General features: G+C 52.3%; 1 protein-coding gene across 1 annotated transcript in view; it reads left to right on the top strand.

Moving 5' to 3' along the window:
• Positions 1-13268, top strand: part of LOC119113071 (fibroblast growth factor receptor-like 1) — a 72668-nt gene extending 59400 nt beyond the window's left edge. The window contains exons 5-12 of the mRNA XM_037237392.1: positions 1876-1985; positions 2668-2769; positions 3333-3480; positions 5289-5407; positions 5987-6236; positions 10061-10188; positions 11647-11746; positions 12042-13268. Of these exons, the coding sequence (XP_037093287.1) occupies positions 1876-1985; positions 2668-2769; positions 3333-3480; positions 5289-5407; positions 5987-6236; positions 10061-10188; positions 11647-11746; positions 12042-12301 (1217 nt within the window). The 3' untranslated portion in view covers positions 12302-13268. The remainder of the gene's footprint in view (positions 1-1875; positions 1986-2667; positions 2770-3332; positions 3481-5288; positions 5408-5986; positions 6237-10060; positions 10189-11646; positions 11747-12041) is intronic.
• The last annotated feature ends 3976 nt before the right edge of the window (positions 13269-17244 follow it).

The following is a 17244-nucleotide window of genomic DNA, read 5'->3' as shown; positions in this document are numbered from 1 at the left end:
TGCGGCTGCAGGGTGCAAATAGATAGCGGCCGATACATGCCGCCGGCCGCCTGGCCTGTCGCGCCACGCTCCGCACGCCGGCCGGCCAGGCGCCAGCTCTTGAATCGGATCCGCCGCGCGCCGATCGGGCGCGCAGATGCGGCCGGCCAATCGGGCCGGTTTACCATACAATGGTATGTGCGCGGCGCCGGCGCGGCGTCACCGCGGCGTCACCGCGCGCGCGGTGACGTCACCGGACGCCGCAGTGAGCCATTGTCACCGTTTTTTGCGCAGCGTCCACGGCGCGTCCGTGCAGCAGGTGTCGGTGGCTGTATATTTGGCGGGCGATGGCAGCGCCGCGCGACCGCCGCCGATTGTCGGCGACATCCGATCCGAGCAATGACAGCAGCCTGCCGTACTTCGGCTGGGCTCCACATGACTGAGCGCTGGCAGGGGTCCGCGCTGGTGGCAGCCACGCTCGGCAGATAACTCAAAACACGGCCAATCCGTCATTGCTCGCGCGGTTAAATAAGCCATCGTCTGTCGCTGCGTAAGGCCGGCGTCCGCTAATCACGACTGCATGCGATGAAAAGACAGACAAGACTCCGAGGCGTTAGTTAAGAGACCACATAAACCCTGTTTGGCCTCAAGTATGAAGCCGAATTTCGCGAGAAGTTCTGAGGGTGTCTTTTAGTTTCGGATCGAGTTTTGCAGACTTCTCAGTAGTCAGCGCAATTTTTTCCGCTGCAGAACGCTTGGGTATCTCAATGGCCAATCAGTTGGAAGATAGAATAATCAAGCATTCTCGAACGCGAAAAAGGAACGCACCGCACAAAAAGCCCTCTCCTTTGTCGTCATAAAATGTGTCTCTCTACTGTGACCAAACCGATACTCGTGTGGTCTCCTGCACGCTCTGGATCGTCCCTCCTCTACTTCAGCCTTCATGCATCCTTAAACATGTTTGCGAATGCATGTTTCACTTGCAATATCCAATAATGACATGATGTTCCGCGCAATTCGTCTGTCAAAATTTCGCATGTTTGATAACACAAACCGATGTCGACATGACCCGCTGATGCGCCTGCCTTATCAGCCTACCATGAGTGTGATGGCATCTGTGTCCATGATGAATATGATGGATGCTGCATACTTTCTTGCATGCTTCATTTGTTTTTTTCGTAACATATTTGAGATACCTCTGATCAACTTCAAACACGTTTGATCCAGTTTGGTAACCAAAATGGCGGGTCACATTCGCCAAACAGAAGCAAATATCACGTTTTCAGACAACAGGGAGCGTCCTGCTCACCATGTCACGCTTGCAAGACTGCTGCGAGCTTCACTGTGAAAAATGCTCCGAGTGATCAATCATGTCTCTTATGACCTATCAGCACCTTGACATGTTAAGTGTGTACCACGCACGGAGGCAATATTGCTGTAACATCAAGCTTTTGAAAAGAAACAACGACTGCCAAAATGGATCTTATTTATTTTGTCCGCCTCTATCTGTGGCGAAAATTTGTACTTTAGATATTGTGGCCCAAAGATGTTTCTGTCGAATCTGCAGGGTCTTAGATGACCTGTTTAACCTTTCACGATATTTCACACAGATACCGTGGCACGAGGCGAAAAACCAATTTTAGAACACTGACCAGTCCTGGACCCCTTCCACATCTCACCTCTCACTGCGGCTTGCCGATTTCTGTGAGTTGAGTGAGGAGCCGTCCGCCAGTGGCATGCGATATGAATGGCGCTGCGATGCGTTGTCCTTGGGCGTGGCGGAGATTTATCTTCGCACCGAAGCGGGCTACGCCAACCCCTGTCGTGCGCCTGAGTGGCGCATGCTGCCGGCCATAATCGGTCCAGCAGCATCAAGTGGGGTCGCCTGCCTTCCAGACCCCGCCGACGACCAGTTCATGAGCCAGAGCGTGGGAGAGACGTCCGGCAACGAGTACCCGTCACTGAGCTCGCGCCGGTTCAACGTGTCGCCGCCAAAAATCACGCAGGTGAGAGTGGCCAACGGCTCGCAGCACGCGCCGGCACGGGCTCAGCCGACGCGATATCGACTGTGCGCCTTCCGAGCCGGCTGTCCCCGGCCCGGAGCTTGCAGGCGGCGTGCGGATGCTAGCGTCCCCGCCCAGCCTTGCGTCAGACGGCGCGGTACTGTCACTTGTCGTGAATGTTCCGACCAAGGTCTGCCAGATTAGCCGTGTGTCACCCGGCAATCCGCTGGTCTGGAACGTCCTCTTTGTGCCACGGCTGGTGTGAATTTCTGCAGCCGAGCGGAAAAGTCCGTCACAGCTGTCACCGAGCTTGTCCGAGTATGCTGTGTAAGGTTTACCAGACGGCTCAATCTCCGACAGATCTTTTCCGATCTTTTTTTATCCGCCTCGTCGCATGAGCGGCGGGCGAGCTATAGGAAAGTCGTTCGGTCACCCGGTTACAGCCAATCGCCAGTCCCTCCTGAATTGAGGTGCTGTTTGGCGCGCTTTGACGGTGCCCGAAGCAGTTGTACGTGCTTGATGCGGACGTTCTTTTCAGTTCTGCCTCGTAAATTGCCGGGCGAGCTGAACCTGTGATTACGCTGGTGCGCTGGTCCTGGTGGCGCTGGTACTGGTGCTGATGACACCGGTGCTGGTGCTAGCTGTGCTGCGGCTGGGCGGCGTCACTGTGTCCTGTGCCCGCCAGGTGTTTCCATCGCAGTCGCCCGTGCACAAGATCGCCGGCGGACGGGTCCGCTTCCAGTGTGTGGCCACAGGCGTGCCCAAGCCGGACGTGAAGTGGTTCAAGGTAGGCGCCGGAGTGTTTGACGTCCACTGAGCAAACGGTGACGGGCAGGGGTCGGCGCGGGCCGGGCGCAAGGCAAACATGCCGTCTGTCGGAGATGCACCCGAGAGCAAACAGAGGGGCGTCGCGCTGCGTGTTGTTATCGTCTTTGCGGCCGGTGCTTGTCACTATTTTGAATGAATTTCCTCTTATGAAAGCACGCGCGGGCTGAAGTGTGCGCCGCGGCGCCTGTGGCCAGCGATGGCGCTGACGCGGCGGCGAGCACCGCGGCTGGCGGCGTCTGGCCGGCTGCGGGCTGCGGCGGCGGTTGAGCTGGGTTCGCTGGCTCTGTCGCCAGCTGGCCGGCTGCGGGCCGCAGCGGTTGTTAAGCTAGGGTTCGCTGGCTCTGACGGCGGCCGGCCGGCTGCGTCTCAAAGCGGTGGTTGAGCTGGGCTCGCCGGCTCTGTCGCCAGCTGGCCGGCTGCGGGTCCGCAGCGGTTGTTAAGCTGGGTTCGCTGGCTCTGACGGCGGCCGGCCGGCTGCGGGCCGCAGCGGCGGTTGAGATGGGTTCGCTGGCTCTGTCGCAGGACGGCACGGCGTTCCGACGGCCCGAGCTGACGGCTTCAGGCCGGCTGACGCTTAGTCAGCTGACGAGCGCTGACTCGGGTACCTACGAGTGCCGCTTCACCAGCCTGCTTGGCCAGGACGCCGCCCGCTTCCAGCTGGACGTGCAAGGTGAGACTGAAGCTGTGAGACAAGGTGAGACTGCGCTGCTGACGAAGACCAGTCCACTGTATGGTTCAGCTCTATGGACCAGTCCACTGGCGGTCCCGCGCCGAGGTCGGCTGCTGTTGCGACACTGAAGGCTGCGGGGGCATTTTCAGAGTTTCATAACGCAGGGCTTAACTCAATTTTCCCACAAAAACCCATGTTAGCGAATGAATTTCTTCGCGTGGCTTATAGCAGCATGTCATGATTTCAACCCACTCATGTTTACGTGTCTACCTTGATTTCTTGAATGTCAAAGTGCTTTACATGCACATTAATCAAGGCAAAAAGGATAAGGGACGGCCGTGCTGCTCCGGTGCCCACCTTTCGAATAAGCTCCTGTCTTTGGAGGTTTCTCGCCCTATGGCCTGCGCGAGAATACAGACATATATATATATATATATATATATATATATATATATATATATATATATATATAGCCATATATTGCTGCCTCCATCCTGCTGGCGTCAAGTCATGAATACTGAATAACTGCAGCCAATCGGTTGATCAATCATGGCACCACCCCACATGACTTCTAAAGACAGCCGATTTTGCCTTGACCACACAAAAATGGTGGCGATTCTACAGTCACCGTCACCTAATCTGAAAGTAAGACAAAAATATGCCCCGATATCCTTATCTTAAGAGCCTTCATACACGCTGGTGGATTTTTGTTGATAAGACAGTCGTTGAGCAAAGGAAGTCGAATCCCTTGATATATCTTTGGCCGACCATACCACGGTAAAGACCAACCAACCCCAGAAAACGAGCAGCAAGGAAATGCATGTCCAAGATGCTAACCAACTGCGAAACAGGCAGAACGGAACAGTATGGGATGGGACATCGGCTTTGCTGATTAGTACAGCTAAGCAAGGCAACACGAGACAGTGTCACCAAGTTCCGAATCAACATTATTTCCAGATTGCCTTGCAGGCATGGCTTCGCGATCAGAGTTCTTCCCCATTCCATGGGTTGCTACGATGACATGGCTTCGCTATTCCAGCACGGTATTTCAAGGTTAATGGACACTTTTTGACATTTCTTACTTGTCAGAGGGCTTGGTTTCGGCATGGCTGTGTTGGCCGTTTGCCACGACGCCGTCAAACGGAAGCCGTTGTCAAAGGATATTGATGAATCTTGATTTTGTTGTTTTGGCTCTGGCCGAGCTATTGTAAAAAAAAAACAGCTTCGGCGCATATTGGCCACAATGAACAAGGTTAAACGCGCATGTAGCTTTTAGGCCACAGCGTCGTGCGTGAGAGATCGATCTTGTCATTAGTGACAAGCCTGTATCTGTTTTGGGTGCAGGGATCCGAATCTGGTCCCGAAAACGCTGCCTCCAAGATTTGCGCACGAGGGTACGCGACCAGTTCGCGCACATGACTCACACTTCATATACGGCGCCGTGCGGTTTTTCTCCATCAGAATGTTTTAATTTGCGACGCTGCGACGCTGGGGCGTCAAGAGCTGGACTATGTATTCGATGGCAGCCCTGTAATGCATTGTCCCTGCTCACTTCACTGTCCATGTGATAATCGACATGTCTCGCAAGCCGTGCGTTACTGAACACTCGAACGCACATGTTTGCGGGACACAACTCGTCGGGTAAATTATCCAGCGTCGTAGGATGGATAATTCGAGATCATCGCTGTGCCGTATTAATCAGCCACAAACCAATCACGTGACTGCGCGGCCCCAATCACGTGCTGTCGGTGCTGGCGTGTGTAGCCGTGCGCGCACCACCACGTAACACTTGGCCCCATTACTGTCAGAGCCGTACGAGCAGAAGCCGAGGATCGTCGGTGACGGCCCGCAAAACACGACCGTGGACGCCGGCGAGCGGGTGTCGCTGCAGTGTCAGTTCAATGGTCAGCCGCCGATGCACGTCAAGGTAGGTGCCGACCGCTGGCGGCGGGCCAGGCCCTCGTCGTGCGTGACTGTTGCATCTTCGGGCTGGCAGATGACGTGACTGACGGCTGGGTTATGGGAGCGTGAGAAACCTGGCACCGGCCGGTCCGGCGCGCTGTCGTTTGCAGGGCTGCGTGCGTCGCATGCTAGGTGTGGGTGACCGTGACGTCTGGCTTCACGCCGCGGCTTGTGTGGCCGCATCGTTAGGCGTCACGCCGCGGCGTGCGTGGCCGCGTCGTTGGGCGTCACACCGCGGCTTGTGTGGCCACATCGTTAGGCGTCACGCCGCGGCGTGCGTGGCCGCGTCGTTAGGCGTCACGCCGCGGCGTGCGTGGCCGCGTTGTTTGGCGTCACAACGCAGCGTGTGTGGCCGCATCGTTAGGCGTCACGCCGCGGCGTGTGTGGCTATATCATGAGAAGTCGCGCCGCGGATTGGGTCGCTGAAGCCGGACTCGTACCGATCACGATGCGGGAGATGTTCTCTGCGCGGCCACGACAGGTTTTTGAACGCAATGTCTGTGTCAGGAGTGGACTGTGACGCCGTGCTCGACGCCTCTGGCAGTGGCTAAAGAGGATCGACTCCGGAGATAGCCAAGCTCTCCAGAACTCCACCAGGACTATTGAGGTGCTGAACGGCGATCGGTACCATGTGCTGAACGCCTCGGACACGCTCAGCAGCGGGCCGGATCATTACATGATCAAGCTGACGCTGGCGCGGGCCCGGCGGAGGGACAGCGGCCAGTACGTCTGCTTGGGCGCCAACAACGGCGGCTTCACTGTGCGCACCGCTTACCTGGCCGTGCGCGGTGTGCGTAAGTACTGAGCACGCACCGCGCGTCGAGTGTTTGTCCCCCGGCCTTGGTCCTGGATGGTCCAGTCGCGAGAGTGGGGCCGGCCGGAGCTGAACCCAGCGTAAACACGTCAACGCTGGTAGGGCAGGCACCGCTCGCTCGCACAAACTCATCCTGGTTGCGAGCCCGGCATATTCGGGCCAGTGTTTTTCGTGCTTTCTTACTCGTCTTTGGCCCCCAAGCCAGTTCGCAGTTGTTGATGCGAGGGAAAGAGACGCAAGCATGGACTAGGCTGTGTGTCTGGCCTCTGCTAGCATCAAGACCGAAGACCTAGGCATAATATCAAGAACATTTGCCGTGCCCAGCCAACCACCTGTCGACAGCTTTGCTGCCTGAAAGTCATTTGGTTTAGATCAGCGCCAAAAACTTCGAAGCATGTAACAGCTAGCACGGACTTTCCGGTGGTTACGGAGGCGGGTGATGAACCCACGTCCACCATTGGATGCCCGTTGTTGGTCGCATCATCTGTATTTACACCTTCGTACTCCAAATACGCGCATGCAAGTATCGACCTTGGACTTATGGAGTAGCATTGCATGTTTCATTGCAGCGGTTCTCACTTTTCCAAACCCCATGCCCCAAAGAAGAGATGAAATGCGAACAATGTCATCGTTTTCACCTGGTATGATGCTTCGCCGAGCTTCTAGCCTTGTGCTATGTCTGATTCCCTTGCTGTCAATTTTTCCGCACAGTAGCTACTCCTCCCGGTCTCATTACGCTACGCTCCTCCCCCATGGAGTGACCCGAGCTCCGACGGTGCTCCTCCTCCCGGTCTCACTACGCTGCGCCCCTCGTCTCGGATAGTGCATATAGCTCTGATGCCGCTGCTCCTCCTGTTCTCACTATGCTGCGCCCCTCGCCTCGGATAGTGCACCAAGCTCTGATGTCGCTGCTCCTCCTGGTCTCACTACGCTGCGCCCCTCGTCTCGGATAGTGGAGTGAGCTCCGATGTCGCTCCTCCTCCCGGTCTCACTACGCTGCGCCCCTCGTCTCGGATAGCGCACCGAGCTCCGATGTCGCTCCTCCTCCCGGACTCACTACGCTGCGCCCCTCGTCTCGGATAGCGCACCGAGCTCCGATGTCGCTCCTCCTCCCGGTCTCACTACGCTGCGTCCCTCGTCTCGGATAGTGCACTGAGCCCCGATGTCGCTGCTCCTCCTGGTCTCACTACGCTGCGCCCCTCGTTCCTTACTGCGCACCGAGCTCCGACGGCGGGCCTGGGCCGCTTAAGCCGGTTTACGGGCGTCCCCAACGCCTCGTCACCTGTCGTGCAGCCTGTGTCGTGTTCTTTGCCGGGGACATCTGCAGAATACTAGCCCAGCCGCCACGGCTAAGCCCAATCACGGCGCATTTCTCGCCGCTGGCCGCAGTCTCTGTTATCTGACACAATCATGGCGACTTATCGGTTGCACCGAGCCGGCGCTGTCAACAGATCGCACCGCCGGCATGGCAGCTGGCAGGCGCCGGCTAAGGTCTTACCAGCTGCCTGGATCCGAGGCAGCTAGCTACACAAGCGTGATTCCGTAACCCTTTGACCACGGGGAGTGTCTCGTTGGTTGGACCGCAACAACCGTCAAGGGAGAGAGAGAGAGCGAAGGAGAGAGAGAGGGAGAGAGAGGGGGGAGAGAGAGGGGAGAGCGAGAGATGACAGGGGAGAGACGATGGCTTGGGCAGTGGTTGTCTGAGAGTAGAGAGAAGAGAGAGCTCGAGACGTGAGGCGCGAGAGAGAGACCGAGGTAGAGTCTCCGAGTCCGAGCGAGATGTTGCAGACTCTTAGCTCTGTAGACGCATCGCGACTCTCTTCGACCAGCATGAGATCTCTCCTGCTGAGACTGACGTCTCAGATGAGATGAGATCTCCTGCCGAGCTATTGTTCCCAGCTTCGGAACGAGGAGATGACGAAGCGCGAGAGCAGTTTGAAGCTTTCCGTACTTAACATGAACATATGTAACTCGCGCTGAAGAGGTTCCGCGCCAACCTCAAAATAACGTGGGCGGGGGTAAGTATCTGCCGCTCCCTTCTAATTTGGCGCTGAATAAAGATGAGGCTGTTTGCTTGAAGTCCAGTTCAAGTTCATATCAGGTCATTAACACTGTTTTTTTCTAATTTGCGTGCAGTCGACCCACAACTCAACTCTTGACAGTTTGGAAGGGCACACAATTCTGTGTTCATCCCACAATTCTATCGTGCTTGCGTTTAACCGACGTCAAACGGCTATCAAGCCGTTTGCGTGAAAAATTGTGTCATCAGCTTGCTATTTGGAAATCAGGTAGTACCAACGTTATGTAGAATTGGTAGTCAGGAGGAAATGCATAATTGAAGTGCACTATGCACTTCAATTATGCACTAGGAAATGCATAATTGACAAACATGAGAATGCATTCGTAACAAACACCATTTTCTGCCTCGCTTTGGCTCACCACGGCCTTGCCGAAACTTATCCATTCTGTTCATCCGACTTGGACGAACAACAAAATTCTAGATGGCCCTTTAAACTAATGCAACATGATGTGTGAACACCATTGGGACGGCGTGACCCGTTCTGCAGAGCTGTTCCAAAAACGTGTGGGTATCGTCTCCCTCTCAGAACGAGGGGTTTGAATTTGCAACAACGAATATGTTTAATACCATCCTTGTGATGCCATAGTGGCGTCACAAGTCTGATCGGTAGCGACACTTTTATGTACTTATGTACTTAGTGTACTTTATTCACGGTGTCTCCTTCATATTGCTTTTACGTGGTACAGTTGGATCAGTTTGCAATAACGGGTAAGTGAAAGCTCAAACAGAGTCCCCTAACCATCTGGCAAAACAAAACTAGGTGGAACACTGTGGCGTCTTCTGTAGTTCAGCCTGACCTTTAGACCTTTATAGACCAGCCAGACCCAGACCCAGAGTCTCTTCTGCTCACAGGCTGCATCAACGTAATCTTAGCCTCTGAATTATCGTACCCGCTTGAGTCCACCAATCACAGCTCAGCCATACAGACACCAGCCACCTCGTCCGACTCCCAGGTCAGAATTACTGCGTGGCAGTCACCCGATCCCGACGTGAGCTGGTATTCTGGAACCTTCGGCCGAGTCCACTTCCGATCCCGTGATTCCCGATGACCAGTCGATCGCCGCACGAGGAGGGTCTCAATCATACGGGCTAAACCAGCTGATTGTAGCAGCCTCCCAGAAGCTCCGACACAAGACGCTACACTAAAAACACGGCACCTTTTGCGGACTACTGTAGACCCAGCTTAAGGCTTTTCGTGATTTCAGTTTCCAGTTCTTGAAAGAAATGGAGATGACGCTGATCTGGCCTTGCTCATGGCTTTGGCGAAGATATTTCATTATCCACGACGCTTTTTGCTAAATGTACTCAGAATAGCTCGTAGGTGACGTTTCGTGTTTAAAAAAGCGTTCCCGGAGCGGAATTTGTTGCTCAAACCCTGAACCCTGCGCCCAACCTGTAACACTCCCGCTCATCTGGTGTTTTATCCAGCCCAGAAATCCAAACGGAAGGTGTGGCGCTGCATCATACACAAGCAGAAACATAAACGCGTGAATGTCAACGCCGACACTAAAAATACCTGAGTAGAAACCCAATTATACACCGGCCAGGTCAGCAATACGTGATAGCCGCGAGTGCAATTAGGTCGGCATACCGAGCACGCATAGCGCTCATCTGATTGGTTGGTGTCAGGCGCCAGCCGACATCTCTGTTGATGTCTCCGTCTGTACTCGGAGATTGTAAACGCGCAGTCCGTCGACCTGACACGTCGGCCGGTCACGTTCCAGAACCGGACCCCTTCACAGCACGTCCCAGCAGCCACGTGTACCTGATGATCATCGCGCCAGTGGCCATCGTGGTAGTGCTGTCGTTGACTGCCATTGGCTGCCTCTGCCAGCGCCGGAAGCACCCGCAGGTGGGCTTTCAGCTATCAACACATAAAGCTAGTTAGGCTCATTATGGCACCAGTTTGAGAACACAACGCTTCTTAGGTTGTTTTTGATCGTTTCGAGGAGGATTATGGGTCGGGAGCGGGTCAGTTTGGACTTGTATTGGATTTTATTCAATTGTAGAATATCTTAAGCCAGTGAAGTAAGGGTATTATTAAGTAAAGTGAACCACCCAACCCTCGCCTGGCGATGGTCTGCACCAACTATGCGCTGACAGAGGGGGAGGGGGCACCTTCTGGCATTTTTAGATTGAAAGGTGCTAAAGGGGCGAGCAAAACGCCATTAGAAAGTTCATGCATAGCTTAACACGAGATACCCAGGTGATTTTGTTGTCGGAGGGCAAGGTGTCAAGTCAAATGGCTATGGCAAGTGATATTTTCCTGTTTTAATCGGGTTTTTTTAACAAAAGATGTTCGTCACGGGCCAACATAGGTCAATAAGGTAATTGTTATTCCGTTTAATGAAAAGTTTCTGCCAGCCAGAGATGTTCTTTTTGAGTGACAACAGCCGTTGATCCTTCCAAAACCAATGTGAAGAAAGCCTTTACTTCAGTTTTAAGTTTAAGTGACTGATTCACGGGTTAAGAATCGACACTTCTAGACAACAAATCAGGAAAGCTGACGATTATGCTCCTAGATTGGATGTTACCAGCTATAGCTTAAGTTTCGCCGTCATCTGAATGGGGAGAGGGGGGGGGGGGGAGGCAGCGGGATTCCTGTCAATGTCAAACGGGCCAACGCGGACTATTTCGCCCACCGTGGCCGTCAAGTGGTTTAAAAGTACCCGTGGGATCTCATGATTGGTTCGGACTTTTTGCACTGGCTGACGACAGCCCGGGTCGGGCCGCCGTCAGCCATTGCAAACGAAAAACGGGACAAGAGACCCTCAGGACTCTCTTTCACATGTGGTAATGTTCCTAGAGCCTTCCAAGAAGCAAATGAACGTGTCATTGCGATTTAAAATAGCGTTATGTTCTTGAACACAGAGGATCAAGGCCGTGGCAGTCCACGTTCATGTTAGGCCACTTCACTAGAAATTATTTTACAGCGCTCCTGGTTCAGTCTTGGATTTGAAAATGTGTTGGCTGATTTTTTTATAACAAATAGGACTCGCGAGCCCCTTACCTTCGATGCCTCTAACTGGCCTCGCATTACCTTTATGCATGACCTGATGCGGCTTGTGAACGACACCTCTAATTAAACCAGCTTATAAGCGGCACATCTTATTCCGACCAGACGTGCCTCAAAACCTCCCACTTTAATCCAGAGAAGCACACACCAGTCTTCGTTTTCTTGTGACGCCCAGTTGAAAAGCGCTGCTCCTGCATCTCCCTGATCAACGCACACTAGTGACGAGCGGGTCCCGGACGACCCGAGTCGCTGAGCTGCAACACGACCCTAACGGCGGCTGGGACTCTCCCGCAGCTGCCCGGCGAGCTCAAGTCGGATGCTGAGGCATCGTTGATGGGTACCAGGATCGTGACGCACCTGCCAGCTGACAAAGAGCGCTCCGAACTGATCTCGGGTAAGCGCGGCTGGGCGATGTGCGGCAGCGGCGTGGCCGCTTGCCGTTCGCCAGCCACAACGCTGCAATGTTGCAGTTTTCTCATGTGCTCCACCGGACACCAGTAGGGCCACGCAGGGTGTATTCTTTGCTCGTTGTCAGGCAACAATTTTGCTGGTTTGATGACTAAGAATGAACGCATTCAATCGTTCCTCGTGCCAAGCGACGTTCACTGAAAGCTGGTGGTGTTCTCCCAAGAGGCTACTCTGACTGAGGCAGCCTGATGTACTCCCAACGGCGTATGCTCCGTTGACAGGCCCAGAGACATCTCGTGGCGTGCCGTTAAGCTGCAGTGCATTATCTCACCACGAGCGGCGCTATGACCCGCCGCCACCGCATCCGACACCAGCGCCATCGGACCACGCATACATGCTGGCCCCAGTGGACTCGTGGAGCAGTCGTCGCAGTGACCAAAGCCACAGCCTGGGAGACCGGAGCTGCTGCAGCTGCAGCTCGTCTACAGAGCCGCGTGATGTGCATACCCACCACCACCACCACTTGCACTACGTGTGCTGAGAGTGGACGGCACGCCACGGGGCCGAGTGCGCCGCGCGCCAGCAGTGCCACCTGTCGGACCAGGAACGGCTCCCGGACACTGCATGCGGTTGTCGCCCAGCTAGTCATTCAATACTTCCTGGTCGTGCGGATGTTTTGTATAATGTGCAGGTAGATGGCTCTAGTTGTTTGTATTTATGTGTTATTTATGAGTGTGTTTGTTACCTGGGACGGATCCAGCGCCTTGTCTTCGGGGCCAAGCCCCGATTTTTGGGGCGTCAACCGACGGCAACTCTAGAGATATTACTAGAGATTCGTTTTGCCGTTTTGAGGGCCGTGGTGCCGTTCTACCCCTGGATCCCCAGTGTTTGTACCTGCCGATTGTGCTAGGATTTTCTAACAAGTAATATAAAAAGTTTGTGTGTGGTTTAACAGCCGCTGTGCCTACATATATATATACATATTCACATTTTTATGGAAATACATTTTGGTGTTTGTCAATGAGCCATGTGAAATGGCTTTTGGTAAAATCGATCCGACATTTCGTTTAGCACGCGCGGTAAGAGACGACATGCGCTATACTTTGACAAAGCCCCTACCCGCTACGTGGGTCATGAAATGTTAAACTAAGGGGCTTCGGTGAACTCAGCGCGATACGTGCCGGCCCCTGTGATACCATAACCCCGTTTCAATGCTGGCATGAATTCAATCTGAGTGAGTATTTACCGTCAAACTGAATTATCACCCGTCACGTACCGTTAGTCACGGTCAGAATAGAGCGGCAAATGCAATCGTAGTCCAGTGCCGTCTCAAAAGCAAGTTGCAACGCGACCTAAAATTCGATACCGAAGGCGTGTTTTTGCTGTTTTTCAAAGCACGCTTCGACCATGTCGTCCACTGCCATACAGATTTAATGGCCTGTATAATGCGCTTGCAATCAATAATGCTAAAATATTTGGGGAGGGAACGCTGATGCGAGGCTTGCTTAGCCCAGCGGGGTCAAAATGCTGGTGCTCATAATGCCTCACATGGGCAGTCTGGTTTCAATTGCATGCATGTCGAAGTCTAATGACGAGAAAAATGTTAAAAAGCAACGGGGTGTTGGCTGAATAAAAGGTCGCATCAATGACGCTTGGACAGTATATTTAAGAAAGGTACCCGAAGATGTTAATCACCTTGACATGTTTTACTGTCTTTTGTCTTTCGGAAATGGCGGCTGTCTTAAACCAGGCTACAATTTTCCTTTATTTCAATATCAAAATCGAACAAAACTTCAGCATCGGGGGGCAAATAAAGTCGTAGGAATACTTCGCATAATAGTTGAATTCATAAATGACGAAGTATGGTAACAACAGGACATAAGCGCTCACGGATGAAAACCAGGATGGACATGCGGACTACAGGTTCAGTTATTGAACAGAAACCAAAAATTGTATGCAGCATTAGTCCATGGGCAATGCAGCGCCAGGGATCTCTGTCAGTCAATTTTTTCACAACTCAAGGCGAAGGGAAAGTCCAGTCGCCGCCGTTCGTTCGGAATCACGCGAAAAATGGTTGGGCTCAAATGAACGGTCTCGAATATTTTTAAACTCGAACAGCAGTAATTTACAAGATAGCCGGCGAGTGCACGTGCGGCGGGTGTTTCTCCACTTGCTTTTGTGGTTAAACATGCAGCATTATGGTTATTTGTAGCAACCAACGTCTAAGAAATATGTTTCCTTTTTCACAACAAGAGGACTTGAGCACCCTCCAAATATTTCATTTTTTGAGGATGCCTCTCCGGAATGCCGTGCATTCGTGCTCACCTTTTCGGTGGTCTCTGGGGCATATATTGCACGTGATTTGGCGCTGTAACGTACCCCATCAATTCTGGTTTCTGAGAAGCGACAGTGTTTTAGGAACACTGCGTGGCAATCTGTGGCCAATGCGGGCCGCGAGCGGCCGCCGGCGAATCCGCGGACAGCGCGCGGTGGGCCGACTATAGCCTCACAATGTAAATCGTTCCTCGGCCGCAATAAGCTATTTTGTCACTAAATGCGGTCGGCTAGCAACTGCTTGGCGGTTAGTAAACGTCCGCCTGGTGGATATACTCGCAGTTGTTAAGGGTGTCACCTTGTCCATTTGATGTCACTGCTGTAGGGAAATTGGCCGGCGATGCAACATGTTCGTGGGTCGAAGGTACTCATCTTATTCGACTGACTCCTGACAGCGTATCACTCAATGCTGGCGGGCAGGCGGAAATGCACGTACTCGTACGCAGCATGCGCGACCGTGTGCACATAATATGACTTTGGGGGTACTATCTGCCGCGAGAGTCGGTTTTGGTCGTCTGGCAGCATTACCGATTTTGCCACCAAAGGCGGTCCGCCGGCACACAGAGTCTTGGCTAGTATACGGCAGCCTGGGAAAATGTTTTTAATCACACGATAGTTCATGGATAGGAACGGTATGTATTTGATAGCACTGATGTATGGCTATCACCTGGCTTATCAACAAGCTTGTGGGTCGAAGACACCCATTTTCGCTGCCAACGGCAAGAGTGTTATTCAGTGTTGTCACGCGGGCGAAGAAACTGTTCCGTGCGCGGGCGCTTGTGTTACCATATCCACACGATTCGACCCCGGGATCACTGTCGGCCGCCGATGCAGTGTTCCCGCAACACCTCTTTTGCAATAAGGTGCGGTGGCTGACCGCCAAGTAGAGGCAAACATACCGCAGCCTGGGAAAAACACAACCGCGGAGCAAGAGTCCAACGTACTGCATTTGACCATACTTTTGTGGCGTTATGAGCTGGCATTGCGACACACTTATGGGCCGAGTGCATCCGTTTTATCCGGTGATCCCCTGACAGCGCATCGATGGCGGAGGACGGGATGACCAAAACACAACAACTGGTTGGGCGTGGTGGCCGCGTCCGTGTCCAGGATTGTCTGGAATAAGAGGAAAGCAAGTGGGATGTTCTAAAAATATGAAAATTGCTTAGAGAAAGTGATGAGAGAGTGATGCTGCGAGAAGCACACACATAAAACCCGAAGACCGAAGGCTGAGAAATTCTTGGCAAATTGGTTGTACCAGATTAGACAGGGTTCATACGGGTTAGGAATAATTTAACAACCTCAGGCTTATCTCAGATGTTTGATACTGCTGCAACAAACAAAATTTACCGGACACATTGATGAATTTCGATTTTGCAGCGGCCTTCGATTCAGTTGAACACGACGACACATTTTTCTTTTAAGGGATCTGATATCCTAAGCTGGGGGACCATTCATGAGCTTGGTAAGCATACTATATCACAAAACGATTGGTTTCAAGATTGAACAATGGCTGTACATTTAACTGGTTTCGTCCAACAAGAAACAAGAGACGCATTGCGGGGTCTTTTGATCTTAGTATTACTGCTTGCGTTAGCTGTTGAAGCTGTTGCACGGAAATTCCGCAGATTCCCATATACCGCAGGGCATGCGTAAATGGCTCAGATATTGCAATTTTGCACCACACCAATGGTAGTCTTATCTGTGAGAGACGACGCATCGGATCGCACTACCGTGGACATGCTGACAAAGTTTGGAGTGATATTCGAACTTAGCCTGAACATCACAAAATGGACTTGTTTGTATATGTAGCAGCATAAGCGTAGGAACGTTTCAAAAAGTGGGTGGGGGCCAAGCTCATGGTGTACTTTAGGAACTTTTTCTGGAAAGCGAGCCCAATGACCGGGGGGAGGGGGTAAGGATGGAGGTTGTTATCGCTCTTTATTCAAATGTCATGGCTGCTATGCTGGGTATGCATCTAGAGCTGTTTCTCACTAGTGCACAATCTTGCCTATTCGACTCATCTGTCATTTGGCAAATAAGGCTATCCACCTTCCTTAGGTTATTCTCCCCTTTTAACATGGTCTTTCCTGGGGAGACGAAATTTAACGAGCGGGTAGGCATTTTGGTTCATTGAGGAAGCTCTGCCTCCAAAGCGTAGATGCCAAAATACGGCCTTTAGGCTGGTGATAATTTTGAAAGTGGATCGATGGTTCACAATGCGACAGATTTTTCATGCGCCGTCGTTTCGCTGCCTACTTTTCAAGAAATAAGACTTGTCGCAGCATTTTAAGCAGAAACAAAGTCTGGAGCTTGAAACTGCTAGAAGCAATGAAAAAGTCATAACACTGAAGATTCTCTTTTAAGAATTAAGCCACATAATAAGGCCCGTCTGTCCTATGTTCCTTATCTGGGCCCTGCTCCTGTCCGCCGTCGGTGGCCACTGCCCTGGACCGGATGTCTCCCGCATGTCTGACTGCGAACTGATCGTATGGCTGCTTTGTTTCATACTTTTGGGTCAGCGTTACTACTACATCGTGTATGAAACATGTGCTGGACACCTGCAACAGTATTTTTTTTCGAATTATCTTCCCTCACACCACACCATCGCAGAAAAGTAGCCTCCGGAAAGCTGTCTGCCTTAGGTATGAATTGGCCCAACGGATACGTCACTGCCCATGATGCAACGCATACGACTTGATCTGCTTTTGTGTGTAGGCAGAGGCGTAGCCAAAGCCTTGCCAAGGGGGAATACAAGGTTGACAAAAGTCCATCTTATCGTGACCTCCCCCCCCCCCCTCCAAAAAAATCCCCGATATAGCTTACTTGTTAACAAGTGACACGGTTTTCTTTATTTTACTGTTATTTTTACCTTTAACCATAACAGAAATAAAGAGCGACCGTGAGCTCAATTCTGTTTGTATTTTGAGGTTAATAAACGGCAGAAATCAGGCGTTGAGCAACTGAATGGGATAAATTACCGGCACTCTTAACTTACAATGGTTATTTGACTCTTTCTAAACCGATAGAATTCAGAAGCCTTGTCAAAATTGGTATCTAAGGTCTATAGACATTGAGGACATTGTGAAGGTAGATTGTAGAGCGATATGTTTTATCCAAATTCGAAGATGAAAATCTGATTGCAGATCG

The sequence above is a fragment of the Pollicipes pollicipes genome, unplaced genomic scaffold, assembly GCF_011947565.3.
Source record: "Pollicipes pollicipes isolate AB1234 unplaced genomic scaffold, Ppol_2.1 Scaffold_7261;HRSCAF=8764_pilon_pilon_pilon, whole genome shotgun sequence".
In the NCBI taxonomy this organism is placed as follows: Eukaryota; Metazoa; Arthropoda; class Thecostraca; order Pollicipedomorpha; family Pollicipedidae; genus Pollicipes; species Pollicipes pollicipes.
This window is presented reverse-complemented; position numbering and strand designations above follow the sequence as displayed.